Below are 19,619 nucleotides of genomic sequence, written 5' to 3'. Positions count from 1 at the left end.
AATCTTTGAAAATGTTAGGGAGATCTCCATTCTGGACCTGCCTAACATTTTCTTTCAAACGTTTGGAAAATGTTAGACAATTGTTACGACCAAACTGCCCACAATCTCAAACTTGGCCGGACTTTTGAGTGTTGAAATTTGAGATTTAGACACTTGAAGGCGCATCTCAATTTCGATTTCGATTTTTTATTTGAGTATTTGACTTTGGCATTTGACATGGTCATTCAGAGGGATCATACGTATTAAACAACCAAACGGAGAGAAGAAACCTAGAGACTGAAGAAATAGCAGCACGCAATGGATGAGAGAATATAATCTGAATAAATACTGCAACTGAATCAAGATGAAAACTAAAAATCTGTGAATATACAAGACAGCAACCATCTAACATTGGTAATTGTCGCATATATTTGCATCCTGGTCTCCTAGATTTGTCAAATCCTCCGCCGTGCTAGTTGACCAAGCAGATGAATGTCAAAAATAAAAGAGCACAAGCAAACCCTGGCCAGACTAACACTGTCTAAAAATAAATTCAGGATTTCCTTGATCCCTTGAGATTGTATTCGTGCTTGATAAGATTCACCCTAAGCAGCATTGACTTAACATCCCGATCAAACTCATCGCCCGTCTGAAGCACCCGTTGGAAAGTTGCATTCCTTTGATCCGCATGTCGTGCATATAGAATCTTGTTGTGTGAGTCAATTCGAGCCTGCAGTGGCATCATGAGTTAGGTCAATAAAGAACAAAAATGTACACATGCAAAACAACTAGATCTGAAGTTTCACATCATCCCCACCCCAAACCCTAGCACAAAAACTGATTCAGCATTGGGATTCAAGAACAGAATATGTAGGTAAACCAATATATAGCATATATGGGGTCCATTCGACAAACGACCGTGGAGTGAGTTATCTAGTCAAATACAAAAGCAGATGGCATTGCAAAACCCACCTGAACTTGGTTGTCAGTGATCAAAGCTTCAAGTTCTTTCTCTAGCCCTGAAACATCAGTTTTGAAAGCACTGGCCATCATGTGTAAATCTACAGACACAAAGGGGTGCGTATACTGGATGAGAGCCTTGTGGCGGATTTGACCATAGAGTGTCTCGAGGTGGTCATGCAAATGGATGTCAAGCAACAGATTTGCTTTGAGATTCCCAAGGTAATCCAGACATGAAGCATAATGGCTACAACAGAATAGAAAACACATGTTACTGAAACTGAAATATCTGAACATAAATCAGACAACAGACCATCACCACTGTCAACTGATTAAAACAATTGCACATGCATGCCAACTAATCCTTCAATTTATCATACTCACTCCCAACAACGAATTGAAAAATGTTAACTCATTGGAAATGAGTTAACAAGGTCTAATATCATTTCAACTTGATACATATAAAGCTAAAATTCCCTTGTACTTTCTTTCATTACCTACAGGATGCATTATGTCAAGAATAAGCAAGGTCTAATGTAACTTGATAATAATGTTCGAAAAGAAAAACTCATGTTAAGATCCTTGCATGATTGAGACCTATAAATTTTCACACTATTTCTTAATAGGACTTGACACTTTTCTACCATATGGCATTGTGCACATTGCAGCAACATTGCCAATATTGACACATAGATACAGCAATTAGACAACTAAAAAGATTACATCACAATAGATTACCTTGAGTAGAAGTCATTGATAAGCTCCCTTACTTCAGGTACTAACTCTAAAAAATTCCGGAAGTTCAGGTTGTCTATAACTTTGTTCTGTCAAATAAAATCGCTTACTGAGAAAGTGTACTCTACTTCTAAACAAGAAATCATAAAAAAACAACGGAAAAGATAGTCCAAGGAAAGAAAGAATATATGCCTTCAGTTCCATTCGGTCAAAACTTGCAAGTGCACAAAGCCCACCATATGTTGCAACATCTTGAGGTGCAATCACTTCATTGTAGTGGTTTCCCAATTCATGCCCGGTTTCCAAGAACTGTAATTTCACAGTGAATAAGATAGATTAAAACCATAGAAGTCTTACAAGAACTATAGATAATGGAACTGATCTTTCTAAATAATGGGCCACAAGGGCAAAATTTAGGGAACCAGGACCATCTTAAAACTTAGATACCAGGCAACACTAAATCAGCTATAATTAATTCCCAACTGGTTCTTTTGATTTTGAAGGCATAAATTTAATATCATCTGAAAATCTCCAAAAATACTGCCCAACAAGAGCAGAGAGATTACAACTGAAAATAAGAGAACAAAATCAGCTCATCACTAAATATTTGTAAAGGCTTTAAAAATGTAAATAATATCACCATACCAAGCACAATATGACTAACCAATAGAAAAAAGCAGATATCATAAACTCACAACTTCTTATCTTAAAGCACAAAAATACAAGTATTCATATGTATCTAAAAAACGACCTTAAGATTAAATGAAACAATAATATAATTTCAAACAAACCTTACGAGCAGCAAGCTTGTATTTTTTAGCTTCCAAGTGAGCCAATCCAGCAGCACAACGAAGTTTTGCAACAGTAACTGGGTCAAGGGCTTCTGGTGATTGTTCTGCTTTGCTAACATAGCTTGAGACATGAGCAAATTGACTCATCTCAATGCTGACCAGAATTGAACTCATGCACATATGAACAATATGCTTTGCTGTAGTGCAATAATCACGAGTACGAACATAATTTTTAAAGGCATCCCCAAGTTGACCATGAGCATAATAAAAATCTCCAAAATCATTGTAACCCATTCTTATGCTTTCTTTGATAAGATTTGTCTGCACAAAATCATTCAAAGCCAGAATGAGAGATCAAAGAAAGAGACAATGGGAATCAAAGAGGCTTCAATCAGAGAAATTGCACTTATTCCATGATTTAGGAACAAACCAGCAACAAAAACACACATAACAACCCCTCAGACAGAAAGCTCCCAAGTGCATTTTCCCGCAATTAAAAATAGAAAATAAGCATCGAGACTCTACAATCCAGCAGAAAAGCTTGATGTTGCATATTAGAACTCATTAAATCCTGATAAAATTTATCCTAAAAAATAAGTTCTAACAGGATCATCAGATGGGAAACATACAACACATAAACCTAACTGACTCTGCAACACTGATTCATGCCTTAAAACAAGGATAATGTTGCATTTGAAAACCTCCATTTTGGGCCTGAAGCTGATTATTAGCTGACAGCTTGACTCGGTTGACGAGACCACAAATTTTCATTTATAACATCTTCCCACTATTCCACCAAAACAACTGCAATCAAGCTAACCTCGAGTAGTGAACAAGTTGTTCGTTTAGTACCCAACATTGCCTAAGAGACAAACCAATGACTCTCCCGTATCCTGATTAGAACAGCTCATCTACAACCATATTCCTAGACATAACCTAAACCGAAAACAAAATATTATGACAAGACGAAGAAAACACAAAGGCATTGCCATTAACTCCTCTCATATTAACATCTCTTTCCTACACACAGGAGAATTATAGGATACAATAACAGATAAACAATTAAACAATAACTTGTAATAAATCCAACAAAACCCAAATACACAGTGTAGAACCACCCATAGGCAACCTATACACTATTTAATCATAAAAACCCTAGACATTCCAGAGATAACCACAAAGAAAACAGAGTAACAGAACCGCATACCCTATAGGCATTGAGCTCGTTCTCGAGCTTCTCCTTCTTCTGGTCGGCCCTCCTATCCACCATCTCACACCAAGCCAAGTCCATCGCATAGTCGGGTCCCAATCTCCCACCGATCATCTGCACGACGTCTCTGAACAACTGGGTGTTTTCTCCCTTCTTGATTTCGTCGTAGGCCATGCGAAGAGCCTCCAACTCCATTGCCTGGTTGCTCTTGCTCTTGTTGGCGATGAAAATCAGCCGCATGATCTTGGTGCGGCCGCTGTAGAGGCTCGCGTAGGCCTCGACGTCGAGTTGTTCGCTGCTGATGATTGGTCTGCTGCGCTTCTCGTCGTCACCGCCAACGCCGTTGGCGTAGATCTCGTCGTCAATCATTGGGCCTGACGTCTCGTCGTCGCCTTCCATTTTGGGAAAGTGTGAAGCCCTAGAGCACAAGTTTGGGAGATTTTAGGTTTTAGGGTATTGCTGTGGACCTTCTTCAGGTGGTGCTAAACTGCTTCTTTTCTTCTCTCTCGCTTCTTTCGCTCTCTCTCTCTCTCTCACTAGACGCAGCGAGGGAGGGAGATGGGTTCTTGGGCGAACAGAACGACGCCGTGTAACGACAGACTATCTGACTATCATTTATTTTTTTTATATAAAATTTTTTTGATTATTTTTTATAAACTTTAGATCCTGGACTCTCGGATTTGGGCAAATTATTATGGGCTTTTAGCCTTTCGAAGCTCAGTTTGAAGGAAAAAATGGAAAACCCTTTGTATGCAAAGAAAATTTAGATGCACCCTAAAATCTAATCAATACACCCATCAATTTTACTTTTATGGTTTAGGACTGAAAAATTAAATTCAAAATCAAAATAAATTAAAGTGTATGTTTTACTACTAATTATGGAAAATAGAAAATAAAAAATGTGATTTTGGTGAATAATTGTGTTGGTGGATTCACCCAATAAAATTTTAAATTGAAACTTTAAAAGATATTTCGACATTCAAATAGAAAACCTCATTTCAAAGATCAACCCAAGACAAGCTAAGCCCATTGGCCCAAAAAAAAAAATCACGGTGAAAGTGGTCTGTCTTGCAGCACTAGACCATATTAAGAAGATGACACCGTAGAAGAGGGCCCATAAAACACATTCTACCCATAGAAACGACCATATTATTATTATTATTTTTCAATATTATACTCGTAACAAGTTCATTAATAAATGAGCAATATAAGAAGATAGCCTCACAAGAGACCCTTAAAAACAATAAACACAACTATTGCAGGACAATAAGTAAAAATAATTTTACATCTTCAAGACCCATTTCACCAGGAACTTAAAGACATAAGAAGATCCATAACGCCACTGCATCCAATTATGCAAGAAAATCATATGAGATATGAGAACTCTCTACCTGTTTAGGAGTTGGGGATTGGAAACACCTATAAGTGGAAAAGCAAATCATGCTCAACTTCCACCTTGATAGATGGTCACAACGTCTCCCACACACCCCTAAAACCAAAGCACCAATCAAAATAAATCCACAAAATCAACAACTCCACCCTTCAAGGACAACACAGTACATGCCAAAAAAAATAGGTGAACAACTAGGGGAGAAAAACCTTGCAATACACAAGGGAGACAAAAGCCTAGCACAAAATTGGCTAGGAAAAAAAGCCCTCCACAAGTATGGGGTAGATAACTCGTGTATGTGGCTAGGTTTTTTCTTTAGGGAGGAAGGGTGTTTCATGACTGTATCACAAATGTTTTATCCAGAAACAACCACAATTAAACTTTTACTCGACCTCATTCTTCCCGAAATCCTGTAAGAATTTAATTATTTTCATACAAGAATAGAACCTAGTTGCGAGGGACTTGTAACTCAAGTGGTTAAGAGCATTTACTCATGCATATGAGGTCTTATGTTCGATTTCTCCCTTCACCAATACTGCTTGTATAAAATTTATATATAAAAAAAAAAACTTAGTCATTTCATCTTTTTAAAATATAGAAAAAACTATATATATATATATATCTCAAGCCATTACTAGATTTAAAGAATTTTCGTTATAATGCTATTTTCGCTTGATATCTTGATTTTTTTTTTCAAATTATATTGCAGACTTAATTAGTTAGTTGAAAATATGCTCTCCTCCTTGTATTCAAGTTCGATCTCCCTCTTTGTGTCAAAATCACAAAAACGTATGTAGCTAATGATTTGCACTCCTGTTCATTGAATAAATAAAATAGGATAGTGATTTTTCCACTCTATTTTTGTCCACTTGCACTTAGTGGCAGATCCAAGATTCTCAAGTCATAGGGTCACAATGTAAAAGTATCGAAATTTTTTTAGTCTAAACTATTTAGGCATTTTTTTAAGACAAATGAGTCATTTCCTATCCAATTATTCAATAAAAATGTATAAATAATAATAATAATAATAAAATAGACGCACACACTAATACTCTACCATCAACCCCAACCTACCGTAGAAACCCTCTGTCTAATACTCGGAAGAAGAAGGGTTTTTGAAAATCTCAAGTGCAACAATGTCTATTTCAATATCTCTCACACACATCTTATAGACACTTTTTTTTTAAAGATTTTTTTTTTGGAGAACCCCATTATATATAAATTCATCACTAAAATTATAAGTTTTTTTAATGTTCACTGCTTAGGACATGTTCATTTTTTTAGATTTTCCGCTTTCAGCTGATTTTTTTTTTTGGTTGGACTTTAATAGAATTCAAGGCAAATAAACGTATAAATAATAAAACCCAACAACAAATACATAATTTAAACCAAATGAAAGAGAGCATATCTTCTTGTTTGTCCTACCCTGCGTCAACTACATCTACATTTTCAAGTGAAGCAGAACTTCGTTTTGATGCCAGGTCATTAGAAAAAAAAATTGAAACGGCCTGGACCAAAATAACGTCGTTTTGGCTAGACAATTTAAAAAAAAAAATACACACTACGCACAGGCTTTGCTATGGCCTTTTGTCGAGCACCTTGCGTGCATTTTGGGGTCGTTGTGCCGCTCTTCATGAGGTCTGCCCAGATCTCCACAGGCTGTCCACAACCATAATTCCGACCATTTTATGGGGCCGTTCGACCCTTTTTGTTCTTTAATGCATATGTCCCTGCTTATACTTCCTTAAAAATAAAAAAAATAAAAATTTATTATAATATATAAGAGAGTGTAAATGAATAATAGAGGAGTGAGAACATACAATTTTCAACAAAAGGACTGTAATTAAACAAAATAGGGGTGAGAAAATCAGCTGGATTAACTTCTAATAACTCTTATGCAAAATGTCCTATATTTTTCTTTGCTTTGGGTCGGAACATATACAAACGGTCTCAGAAAAGCATAAGAATTCAACATCAAGCGACTCTGGTCTCAATAATTTCGGCGCACGCTACGTGATGAGGCAATCATTGCAATTGCTTTAGACACGTGTCCTGTGGAGAAAAAAAGGCGCGCAAAAGCCGTTGCTGTGTTCCCTTTGCTTCTCGTTCTGCCTCGCCCCCCCCTCACTCTTCACTAATCTTTTTCACCCACTCAAGACAATAGCATTGGATTCCGCACCGCAACTCTCTCCCTCTCTGCAAATTTTCGCTGAAAGCAAAACGGCAATGGCGAGCCCAACGCAGGACATGATCGACACGTACATGAGCCTCACCGGCGCCTCTCACTCACTCGCGCTGCGAAAGCTTGAGGTTCGATTCTCTCTCTCTCTCTCTCTCGCTCTTAATTTCTTATAATTTTCAGTAATTAAGCATATATTCTCGCCGTGTTTCGTTCTCTGAATCTTTGTAGATCATCATTATTACCTTGTAGTTTTATTTATCTCAAAATGAGCTAAACGGTGTCCCTTTGCTGCCTAGGGTTTCCTGTTCCATTTTCTTATGGCAAGATTGTGCAATTTCATGAGTTCTTGGTAAAATGTAGCTAATCATGCTTCAGTTCTACGCAAAATTGAGGGTGATATATTTAAAGAAGATCTTTAGTAATTTTCTGAAAAGAAAGAATATCAACTTTTCTTTTCTTTCATGTAGAAGTTATACATTTATTTACGGATATTGGTCTAAGATTCAGTTGTTGTTTGTGCAAATTTAATAGGCTGAATGGAATGTAATTTCCTCATTTTGTTTTTTAAGTAGCTTGAATGGGAATGTAGAAGTATTACATAGAGTAAAGACTCTGTGGATAGATCTTAACTGAATTGGCTCTGCCATTGCAGCATTTGATGAGTGCGCTAAGATTTTGTATTATTATTTTATTATCACTTGAAAATCCATTCATCAACACTATATATAGGTGGCATATCTTGATATTTATTGTTCACACAGTACCATGGGCCTTGTACGCCATTGGTATCATTAAGGCTTCCCATGCGTCCTTGGTTGGTTGTGAGCTTGGGAGCCGTGCCCCTGAGGTGGCTAGTTGATCAAGATTTCTTGAATGATAATTATCTATAGTCACCATTCTATCCTGTTGAAAACTGAAATTTAAATGTTTTGCATCGTGTAGGTGAGTTGTATTTTCTCTATGTGTCGTTCTGTCTTGGCTATCTTTTCTGAGTTGTCTGGTATGTCTTGGCTGGTAAACAGGAATATGGAGGCAATCTCAATGAAGCTGTGAATGCACATTTTAGTGGTGGAGATAGAGACTTGTATCGCATCTTGACTTCATCTCACTCATTATCTTCTTGCTCACCTTAGCAGTAAATATACTTAACATTCTGTTCTAGTGTCTCATCTCTCTTTGACACTTGTTTTACTTTTGGTCTTTCTGGTTCAGTACAAATCCGGGGTCTGCTGCTACCCCACAATACAGTTTCACTCATATGAGTGATCAGAATCAAGTTGCATCTCATGCTGCCCCCCCATACAATTTCCCTCATATGAGTTCTCGGAATCAAGTTGCACCGCAAGGAGTTGTACCACTTCTCTCTGCTGCTAGGAGTTTCAGGCCTTCATTACTATTTGATCCTAATTACAGTAGGGATCTCTTTAACCGGATCGGTTCTGCATTTACTGGTCGTGCTCCAGTAAGTTCACATCCAGGAGTTGTAGGGGGATATCCTGTAGATTTAAACAGAGGGATTGATCATCCTCATCTCTCAGGACAGAGGCCTACCATTCAGAACATGACAGGAAATCCACATGGCAATGATGTGGAGGAAGAAATGATTCGAGCTGCTATTGAGGCTTCAAAACGAGAGGCTGAAATGGCTTATCTGAATACGCAAACCAGGGCTCTCAATGTGTGCTACTGCTAATTTAACTGTTTTGGTCAATATCTTGTGGCTCCTGAAGTTATGACTCTTGTCAGATTTTTCCACGCAGGTTTCTCCTGTTAATGGACTTCCAGGAAATCAAACTCACCAAGACGATGATGATGATTTTGATCGTGCACTTTCATTGTCCCTGAAGGTTCCTAGCCTTGAATTACTTTTTCCTTTTTGTTGGGAGTTGGGTGCTTCCTTATCTTTGAGGTTCTTGATTTATTTTAAAATGAATTGAGTTCAGACAGCAGAACAAGAGAAAGCAATACGTGAGGAGAAAGGGAAAGACAGGAATCCCGAACTGGCATGGAAGGTATGACTTCTATTCATGGTATAGTTAGTTAGTTACATGTGGATACATGAGTGTGCATGAACTGACAAAATTTACAGTGAAGAAGAAAAAGTCAGTTTTAACAAGAACTGTATAGGAATTCCCGTTGAAACAATTTCTCTACAGGTTGTGGGAACGGAAACTGTTGGCTTTATGCTGCACATGTAAGGAACAAATGTTCTCTATCTATTGGCTGAAATCGTTCCAGATAAATTTTAGGCATTTTTTGATTGAGCAGGCCAGACAGAAGTTCTGTTTACTTACAAAGTCAAAACTGAGAAATTAGACAATCAAAAATCTCATTATCTTTCCCTGGAAAAGGAAAACATTTTATTTGTTCTAAAAATTATCTTTCTAAATTATAGCGAGGAAGGTCACTGCACCAAAATGGAGCTGAATTTGTAGAACAGAAACAAGTGAGTCAAGAGTTGAAGCGTGATGCTGGTAAAAATCTTCAGCAGGGTAGCCTGGACATTCATTGTGAAGTGGTATGAACTTCTTCTTGTAAAATTTTTAATTTAGCCCATTAAAAGAAACTTGACTGCTATACTAATCAAATTGTGCACATATCCTTGTAGTTAGGCAGCATTTCTTCCAGAGAGCTCGACGAAGCAATAATGCTTGAGACTGCACATTTTGGCCAATCTTCATATGCAACTAATTTGCCAAGTCGTCCAAATATAAATTTGGGTCCTAATATGCAGCCTGTACATTGCCCTTCATCATCTGCTCTAACAACAAGACAATTGCTAAGAGAACAACAGGTTTTAACATCCTGCTCCCAATCACTATCGTGAGAGTGTTGTCCAGCACTTGATTACTAGAAATATTACTTGCAGGATGATGAGTATCTTGCATCCATCTTGGCTGATAAAGAAAAGGAAATGCATGGTGTCACTGTTGCTGGAACTTGTCACTTAAAGGGAGTTGAACCTGACAACAAAAAGATCGATACATTGGTAAGCGTATCTAGTAGGTTTTTTTGAATTCTTTTTATCCTATCGTTTTCTTAGTAATAATCTATTTACAATTGATTTTTGATTCACCTTTCCACATATTACTTGAAATTGTGACGTTTTCCTCATATTTGATGCATTGACAGTGATACAAGGAAATCCTTAATTATCTCTTTTATTCTTGATCTCGTACATGGTTGAAGAAGTTTTTGGGTTTAACTCTATAAAAGTGATTCTAGATAACATGTTTTTTTCAGTGCTTAAGCTCCATGTAGTCAGTACTCATGGTGGAATCCTTGATAAGCAGAACCAGCGATTTCGAATAAGCCAAATGTATTATAAAAGACCCCAAGCCATTTAGACTTCGCCGTAGAGTACCTTACTGCATATGATAACTCAAAGTTATAGTGTGGTCTGTATTTGCAGATACAAAGCTGTAACTTTTCGTGCATAGGCTTTGATTACCTTGAGTACTCGTATTCCTTTGTTTAACCTTGCAGTGGTTCTGTAGTGGGGGCTTGCATGGCTACTGGAATATGTCTGTTAATGTATGAAGGAATAGAATTAGAGTCCAATAACCTCCCTTGACTGGTTTGGCATCCTCAATTTACACAGCATGCCCCTTTCCCTTGTTTGTTTGGTTTATGGTGGAATGAATCACCATTTCTATATTTCAATGGCTAGATGTTTTATTCAATCTATTGTCTCACTGATGACAGGAAGGTGAGCGAATGCTAGCTGCAAAAAGTGCTTCACTTCCTTGCGAACCAGCATCAGATGATGAGAATTCTGTGACTCTTCTGGTTAAGGTGCCAAATGGCAGCCGCCTTAGCCGCCGCTTTCACAAATTTGACAAGCTTCAGGTAAAATTTCAAAATGTTACAGAAATTTAATAGCATTTCTCTTTGTCCCAACTGACCAAACTTTTTGTTCCTATTTAGATTCTTTTTGACTTCATAGATGTTGGTGGAGTGGTGAAGCCTGGAACTTACAGAGTGGTAATTACTCTTCTCTGTACTTTTTATTTCCTTCTTTTCTTTTCTTTTTTTTTTAAAAAAAACTTTGAGAAGATTGCAGTCGGTAGTACCACTCTGGGAACGAGATAGCTTTTGTATGTCCTGATTATGTTGCTTGATTTCTATGAACAGGTGAGGTCATATCCTCGGCGTGCTTTTACTCTTGATGACAGCTTATTAACATTGAGCGAAGTTGGACTGACGAATAAACAAGAAGCCTTGTTTCTGGAATTGATTTAGATTATAGAGCTCTTCCTTGTAAGTTTCGTGGCTGATCATACAACTTGACACAAGATGAAAAGGTTGATAGTGTAAGTCTAGTCTACAGTTGATTCTTTTTTGCTAGGGAACTAAGGTACATGACCTGGGCTTGGAACCTAGCTCATGCCTTTGGAAGGTAGTGGATGTTAGATCTGGCTGATCCTAACGTTGCTGGAAACCAATTCTCATAGGAGGTTAAAATTTCAAAATCCCTGCTGTATGACGACAAACCTCGCAAACTAAACGAAACTAACGTGTTTTCATCAGGATGGCCGCCCTTTGTATATACTCTAAGTTCTGCTTTTCGCACGTCTTACAGGATCAAACTCGCATAAAACGAGTTATACAACCTGTTCTATTAAAGTCAAGTAGATGAGCAGTTCTATATGTCATTGTTCATCTTGTGGTGTGTTTTGTTGGTGAACTTCGTTTCTGGTACATGAATGAGAACATGTTTTGTGGCATTTGACTTTGGGAGCTGTCTCTTCTCTTTTGTTATAGTTTCCTTTGGCTCTTTGGCTACATTTTTCTTTTTTAATGCAATGTCAATAGATCAAGCATGTTCTTGGTTGTAAAATATTGCATTAAAATTTCTTCTTTTTCGTTGTTGTGTAGAATTGAATCAAGTGTCACACCACAATTCACGGGTGCTAGCCAAAACAAACAAAAAAATCATTTTCATTATCAAATTATCGACATAAAAATTGAACAATTTGAATCAAGAAAGAAGAGAAGCCCAATGTCTATGAATCTGTTTGGCTTTCTCCTTGATCTTGGCTAGGAGCTGGTGCTGTCCAGTACTGCTTGGCCGCCAATAATATCTTTTCTCTATGTATGGGACCATTTTCATGGTCAACGATTCTGGCATCGTATTGCATTGCATCCATGATGCTCTTGACTTTCACCAACACATCCACATCATCCCGGAAAATTATACTACCTTCTGGCCTTAAAATCCTATCCATTTCTAAAAGAATATCTTCCACTTCGCATCTGCAACACAAATAAATATATGTGCAAGTTAGTAAATTATGTCCCGTCACTATAATAATTTGAGAATGCTACTATCAGTCGCGTGTCGGCCATTCGTGGGACTCATACTAATGAATAACTTGAAAGCCTTCACATGCCCACACTCGACTGATGATCGCATTTATCAATATTATATCCAGATAAGTCAATGTTCAAGATTGCAAGGCTGATGAATAATCACCTGTCCTTGTAGAGACTAAAAACTGAATCAGAGTGGATGAAGTCATAGGTTCTTGGGTAAGTAGACATGGCCTCACACCTGCCATGAAACAAGTCATTAGCAACACTAACAGCGTAATTAATATAATGAAATGTTATTTCGTATCGTATAAGCTGGTTCCACTTCAATTAGTTATGTGGTTTACTATATGATTTGTAAATATGGTACAAATAGTTTTATTGTTACGGTATTTTAGGTAGGCATAAAAAAGCATACCAATTCTGATAAGTTCCAATCAATCCTCGTTCGTAAATGACTCCAAGGGTGTTAACCTCAGCCTCAACAGGGACAATGTTCATAACCCACACAGGGTCCTGAACTAGGGCAGCTGCAAAGCCTCCCAAGTAAGCGCTCATGTCGAGCAAATTCCGATACCTCCCGGGCTCTGCCAACTGATAATCCAAGGTCTTGTAGTATGCCACTCTTTTCTTCCACAGCTCTGTATTGTCTCTGAACATCTCAGCTGTAATTCCTGTCACACTCCCACTACTGATTCTTGGAGGGACTGAAGTTAGCCTCTCTGGCCATTTTGCCAATTCCCCTCCTGCAATTTCTTTAATGTTGTTCACTCCAGGCAGTGGGGTCAAACAATCCTCCATTGTAGTATACCTAACCAAAAAAAAACAACAGTGTTGAGTAAAACTTAAATAATAAATAAAATAAAAGCTCATTTGAGGCCAATCAAGTCGCTCTTTCCTTTTTTTCAGAACTGTTTCTTCATTCTTGGCAGCTAAACAAACATTGAGTAAAGAACAAAAAAGGTACATAAGGGTATGGGCAATGGAAGGTTGGACTTGGACAGTTTAACTAACACCATGTGTGATTGTCAGAAGAACTTCATGTACAGGATTTTATTTCCTATCTATTTAGAGATCCCACAAAGGTAAAACAAAATTCCTCAAAAACCCACAAAAGAAAAATTGAAACTGAGACTTGTATTTTAAGAAAGGAAAAGAAAGTAACATGTTAATTTTAGAAAAGCACATTACCATGCTTTGTCTGGATCTTGAGCTTGGCAGAAGGATGGTTTCTTGAAGACCTTTCTATTGACCTTACAATGAACATGGTTGGTGGGTTTTTGCCAAACTGCAAGATCATCCTTCTGCTTCAATTTCTTCCAGCACAAGCTTTTTGCTACATTCTCAATCATAGTCTGTTCAGCTTCAAGGTCCTCAGCTGTTCTATCCCAGCCTTTCCAGTGCTTCTCCCAATTAATTGGTGGTCCAGACAGAATCCAGTATCCACCGGGACGCAGAACACGATCAACTTCAATTAAGTAAAGCCCATCTGCATAATAAAAACCCCAAATTTTAAACAAGAACTTGAGGAGCAGAGATAATGTGATTATAAATGGCAGTGTCATAGTGGTTTTACCATATTGGCCCCAAGGAATGAGGCAACGAGAGCAATGAGCCATGTCAAAAGCTCTTGAGGGGTAAGGAAGTCTCTTGGAAGCAAGAATGCCAATCAATGCAGGAACTCCTCTCTCAAGAGCAAATTGAACTTGTGCTTCATGGGTGTCTCTTGGTGCAAACGACATTGGTAGGATGTCCCTGGACAAAAGGTAAGCTCCCCAACTTGCAACCTGAGTCAAAATATTAAGAACAATTGTCACCTTACTAAAATTACACATAAAACATATCAAATGTTAACATTGGTGCCATGAGGGTTTGAACCTAAAACCACTGGTTTTCAAGTCAATACCCTTTCGCACTGGGCTAGACTCGGTTGGCCAAATATTTTTGTTCTTTAAATAATTCTCATTACAATTTCATTAAATAAAAGTTATTGACAAATTTTTTTTTTGAACAATGAGAACAAAGCAATATGAGTAAATTTGAAGATGCTATAATTGAGGAAGGTTGGCAAGTAACTAACATATTCTTTAACATTAGTTTAAAATAATTAAAGCACATTAACTACTAACACTATAAAGAAAAAGAAGTACATTGCAAGAATTGCTTTCTCCCTTCTGCCAATGCTAATTAATAATAATATAAAGGTCTTCTTCATCGATTTCTTTTATGGACCACTTTACTTCAATGCCAAGACTACACATAATGGAAGGTTGTAGGGTTTGTAGCCAACCAGTAATTCAGTGTCAATTACAATTTACAACCCCATAATAAATAAATAAAACTATTTTGAGGTGATTTTCATTGTCTAATTCCCACTAAAAAAATTGTATCAGAAATGTAGATCCTGAAACAAATTATTTAAAAATTTAATTAAAATTGGAAACCTGGAGAAGACCTACTTACTATAGAAGAAATTTTTATATATTCCGGAACCCGGCTGATATATTAAAACTAAATTTAATTAAGACAAGCCGGAGTACATGGTTTTCAAAAACCATGTCCTGTTTCATTGTTAATTCCCAATATAATGTGGAATCTCACCATCATACCAACCCTGATTTTTTGTCTTGCTAATCTCCTATATCAAATTATGCCAAAGAGGAAACATATTTAAAAATTCTCTTAATTTCTACATATTGCCTTTCTGGGTCCACCAAGATAATGATAAAAAACAATTGTTAAAACGGTCATTTAAAAAAAATTATATTTATAAGGTGAGTATTGTGCTTTCTGCTCATATGTGGATCACAAAGGGAAGTTTCCTTGAGTTACTTTCTTTGGCAAATTGGTATTTCCTTGAATTACTCAAATTGTTATGTATAAACATGTCAAAACAAAGGGAAACAAATAAAAATAAAATCCCATCAGACCCGATCACCCTTTTCAAGCTTTACTTTCCCATTACTCAAACTTTAAAAAAAAGAAAGTAAAAAAGAAAGAACCAATTGAGAAATAAAATTCTCCCATTGGGTGTTAACAGACATGTAAATGATAATGTTTTCTTATCAGACAATCGAAAATATTGGTTACGCGTTCAGACAAGAGTTTTTCTTATGAATGTGCCAAATTTTCATTATGACACCGTAACAGAAAATAATCATGTAATAAATTTTCGATTTATAACATGTCAGACTGTCTAATAAAAACAAACAAACGTCCAAACAAATAACGGATTAGGCATATATACACACACATAAGCATGCACATACATATTGATGCCCATATACACCCAAAACATAACATCAACAATAACCAATTCAACATGGCAGCCACAACCGAACCACCAATCACCAAACTTAGAACAACAAATCACAATTTATTTCTCTTTTTTTTAAATAATTATTATTATAAAGAAAATAAAGAGAAGAGCGTTTACTTACCCCACAACCGGTATCAATGGCGGTCCGTACAGACCCATCTCTGAGATTGATCAGTTTCCCGATTTCATCAATATACGCATCCGCACCACGAGGAAACATGGTCCCGCCACCAGGGAATCTAAACCGGTCCCCTTCGTAATGAACCCAATTCTGCTTCTTCTTCTCCACGGTCAACTCCTTGTGCGGCACATTCGCGTACCAAACAGAGTCTCTGCTCTCCGGCCACCGAAACGGCACCGTATACCCGTGGGGCGCAGGAATCCGACACTTGAGAAGCTCCTCCTTCTCCGGGCAATGCCTCTCCCTGTAAACCAACCTCTCCCTGTCGAATTTCAGCGACCTCGTGACGTCCTGGCACGGCGTGTACTCGCTGAGCTTTGCATCGCAGGGAGGCAAGTGAGGCACACGCGCCGCCAGAGGTAGGGGGAGGTCCTCGGCGCGGTGGTGGGCCTCGAAGTCGAGGTGGATTGTTGTGTTCCTGGGGATTGGGGGACAGGAGGAGTCGGAGGTGGATATGGCGGCGGTGATGGCGGTGGTGCCGGTGGAGTGCTGCCAAATTCCGACGAGGTAGCAGAGCGTGCAGAGGACGGCGACTAACGTCATGTAGTACAGGTTGGCTCTCTTGGGTTTCAGTGAAAAGTGGTGAAGTGGACTTGGCGAAGCCATTGTTTCAGTGGGAGAGAGAGAGAAAGAGAGAGAAAGAAAGAGAAGGTTTTGTTTATATATATAGGAGTGGGGGAGACTAGAGAGTTCGATGAAAAATGAGGACTTCAAGGTTGATATTATAATTTTTTTGGGGGGATTTTACTTCTTTTGGCTTTTGGGGGGAAATAAGAGGAAACAATTTCCATATTGCGAAAAACAAAAATAATATACATCTCATTACATATAAATTTTAATTAGATTGTGTGAAAACGCAATTCGGGTTTGACAAATGAAGAGCCTCTGTTTGAATTGAAGACCAAAGTTGGCTCTTGCACACGAGATTGTCTGGATTTATTGAATGCGTGTATTAAGAGAGAAAGTGCATAGTGTGTAGTTAGTTGTATGGGAGTGTGTAATTACGTCTGCATCTTTTACACCCATTTGTTTTGGAAATTTATTATTTACTTACCATATTGGGATTATTCACTGTAATTTCTTTTTCTTATTTTCCTCCATAAATATTAAGGTTTTGTGATTCCCAAGATCATTAAATCCCTTGGAAGTAATCAATTCCTTTGACTATGGTAATTAAGAGTGAAACTACACAAATCACGTATTAACTTCAAGAAGTTTTATTTTTATTTTGTGTAAAATTGTGTAATAAAATTTCTTATATTTTAATAAGAGTATTACTAGAGACACTAATTTATTATATAAACTTTTAGATATTAATTGATAAGATGAATTTTATTTATTCAAAATAAATAAGAAATTACCACATCATTTATTCTTAGAAAAGTCTTTGTCTCTAGAATTATTGTTTTAATAAACATGTGCCTTCATGGATGACAAACTCATTTCTGTATTTGCTTAATTAATAAGCATTTTCATTTATTGTTGCATTTTGTTGCTTGTGATATGAAACAACTTAATTAGTTTTTAGTTTAGTGGTACAACTCTTCTTTTCGCAGTATTTTTTTCAATGTTAAAAGAGATCTCAAGTCAGAAATTCCATTGTCCAATTCGTTTTTAAGTACATGTATCATGAATAAGTTGAACAATAGTGGTTGTGAATATTCTCGTCAACACAAAAACCGTTTCTAATACCGTACAAATACAATACAATCCAATCAACTTAAGTCTATCTCTCATTGATAATGTTAAATAATAACAATAAACTTTTGGAATATAGTAGTTTACTATTTGATTAGGCAACTCATAATCAATCGATCATTTAATTAATTAGACATTGAAATGACATCTTTTGTCACAACCCTTTTAAGAACAAACAAAAAAAGAAAAGGTGATTATCTCTTAAGCAAATTACAAAGAAGTTGAATGTTTGCTTGCGTAGAAAGTTTTAGAGGATGTTGTTGATCGTGTTGTGCTTGGTTGATAATGGCATTTGCCACTCTCAACGCGCGTGAGATAAGGAAAGGCCCCTCAGAATTTGGAGGTTCTTATAATCTTATTGGGTGCTTGCACGAACCAACAAGCAATCCAAAAGGGGCTTCTACAAAAAGTCATAAAAAAGTGCTTCTGATTCCTTCTTCTGACATACAAAATTACAAACAAACAAAAGCTCCTAACAGAAGAACTTTTCCTGCATGCAATGATATTTTAACTCCAACGACGGGAATATTACGATATTTGAATAAGGGCCACGAATATTGCGTTTCTTGTGCGCTGCTGAAATCAATGGGACCAACAATTATTTTTATTTTTATTTTTGTGTACTGCAAGGATTTATAGTCACCGGTGAATTTATAAATTTTTCCTTTAAAAAAAATATATACATTTAAAATACCAGAAAATGCTCTTGGTTAATGCAAACATTAAGAATTGAAATTATTAATTAAATGAGGATAATATGGTAAATTCACACTTTTTCATATTAACAAAATTTAAAATTAAAAGAAAATTAAGATAATAGATCATCTTTTTATGGAACACAACTGCCCACCGTTGAATTACAAATTACTTTCTTGCCTAGCCTTTGGTGCATTTCAACAAACACTTGCTCTCCTCCCCAAAACTTAGTTGTTTAGCCTTCCACCTTAGATGAGTTTTGGGGCAAAAATAAACAGAGTCAACTTGTTGAGTGTGGGGCAGTAGCCCCTTCCAGCGCCTCAATAGATATGTGTCCTCCTTGTAGCTCAAATGGTTAATAATGTTGTCACTACACATATGATCTTGTATTCGATCAATATTCATATGTTAATTGAGAAGTAAAATGCTAAACTTAAAATCATCAAAATTAGTTTCGAGGTTAAAATATATATTTAGTTATATTTTTTTTCTCAAGCATTTGAAGGAATCTCAAGTTTGAAATTGTTGTTGTCATTCCCCTTTCGCACGCAGCATGGGTTTCACGATTTGCAAGTACCCATAACAAGAGAATGATGGATGGGTAAACTGATAATGCCAAGCAACGAGTGGGACGATTTAGCCTCCACCCGTCTTTGTAACCATTCACTTTCTTTAATTTCATTGGATGCTAAACTGGTGTATTTTCTGGTATACCTTCTAACTTCTCTAGCCTCCAGTCTCTGATAATGCCAAAAACCCAAAAGGAGCAACAAGCCTGAATTGATGTATATATATAGAGATCCTCAAATATTGTAGGATCCACTCCGCATTGTATTTCATTAATTCAAATCGTCTATTTTTTAGATAATCATTCAAAGATCATCTCTACAAAAAATCACTTGAATCCAATATCATTTGACCACTCAATTGAGTTATTGAAATTTTAGTACTTTTTTGAAGCACCGTGTTCATTAATTTTGTATGACACAATTGGATGTCAAAACGGTTTCCAATTTGTCTAATTTTTTGCAAAGATGATCTATGAATGTAAAAAAAATCATAAGTAACCCTAAAAGATGCCCCTCATCCTAGTCACATCTTCAACTTCATTGGACCATAATTTCTTCAAATTTTGGACAAACCCACATAATTTTATAAAAAAACT

General features: G+C 36.9%; 3 protein-coding genes across 3 annotated transcripts; 1 reads left to right on the top strand and 2 right to left on the bottom strand.

Moving 5' to 3' along the window:
- Positions 1-302: 302 nt before the first annotated feature.
- On the bottom strand, positions 303-4,279 carry FUS6 (COP9 signalosome complex subunit 1). The gene is made up of 6 exons (XM_021961354.2): positions 3,673-4,279; positions 2,466-2,786; positions 1,867-1,983; positions 1,678-1,763; positions 952-1,186; positions 303-709 (listed from the first exon to the last, which is right to left on the bottom strand). The coding sequence occupies exons 1-6, from the start codon at positions 4,072-4,074 to the stop codon at positions 533-535; spliced, it is 1,338 nt and encodes a 445-aa protein (XP_021817046.1). The 5' UTR covers positions 4,075-4,279; the 3' UTR covers positions 303-532.
- A 2,747-nt stretch (positions 4,280-7,026) lies between these two features.
- On the top strand, positions 7,027-11,982 carry LOC110759300 (UBX domain-containing protein). The gene is made up of 11 exons (XM_021961355.2): positions 7,027-7,375; positions 8,270-8,331; positions 8,460-8,925; positions 9,008-9,094; positions 9,191-9,259; positions 9,643-9,765; positions 9,856-10,041; positions 10,117-10,236; positions 10,953-11,096; positions 11,175-11,231; positions 11,382-11,982. Exons 1-11 carry the CDS (start codon positions 7,292-7,294, stop codon positions 11,487-11,489), a joined length of 1,506 nt encoding a protein of 501 aa, XP_021817047.1. The 5' UTR covers positions 7,027-7,291; the 3' UTR covers positions 11,490-11,982.
- A 179-nt stretch (positions 11,983-12,161) lies between these two features.
- LOC110759301 (S-adenosyl-L-methionine-dependent methyltransferases superfamily protein) lies at positions 12,162-16,872 on the bottom strand. The gene is made up of 6 exons (XM_021961356.2): positions 16,001-16,872; positions 14,137-14,347; positions 13,752-14,049; positions 12,979-13,371; positions 12,724-12,801; positions 12,162-12,503 (listed from the first exon to the last, which is right to left on the bottom strand). Exons 1-6 carry the CDS (start codon positions 16,664-16,666, stop codon positions 12,254-12,256), a joined length of 1,896 nt encoding a protein of 631 aa, XP_021817048.1. The 5' UTR covers positions 16,667-16,872; the 3' UTR covers positions 12,162-12,253.
- Positions 16,873-19,619: the final 2,747 nt, after the last annotated feature.

The sequence above is a fragment of the Prunus avium genome, chromosome 2 (genome assembly GCF_965620075.1).
Source record: "Prunus avium chromosome 2, drPruAviu1.hap1.1, whole genome shotgun sequence".
Taxonomy (NCBI): domain Eukaryota; kingdom Viridiplantae; phylum Streptophyta; class Magnoliopsida; order Rosales; family Rosaceae; genus Prunus; species Prunus avium.
Note: the sequence above shows the minus strand (reverse complement) of the source record. Positions and strands in the feature narration are given on the sequence as shown.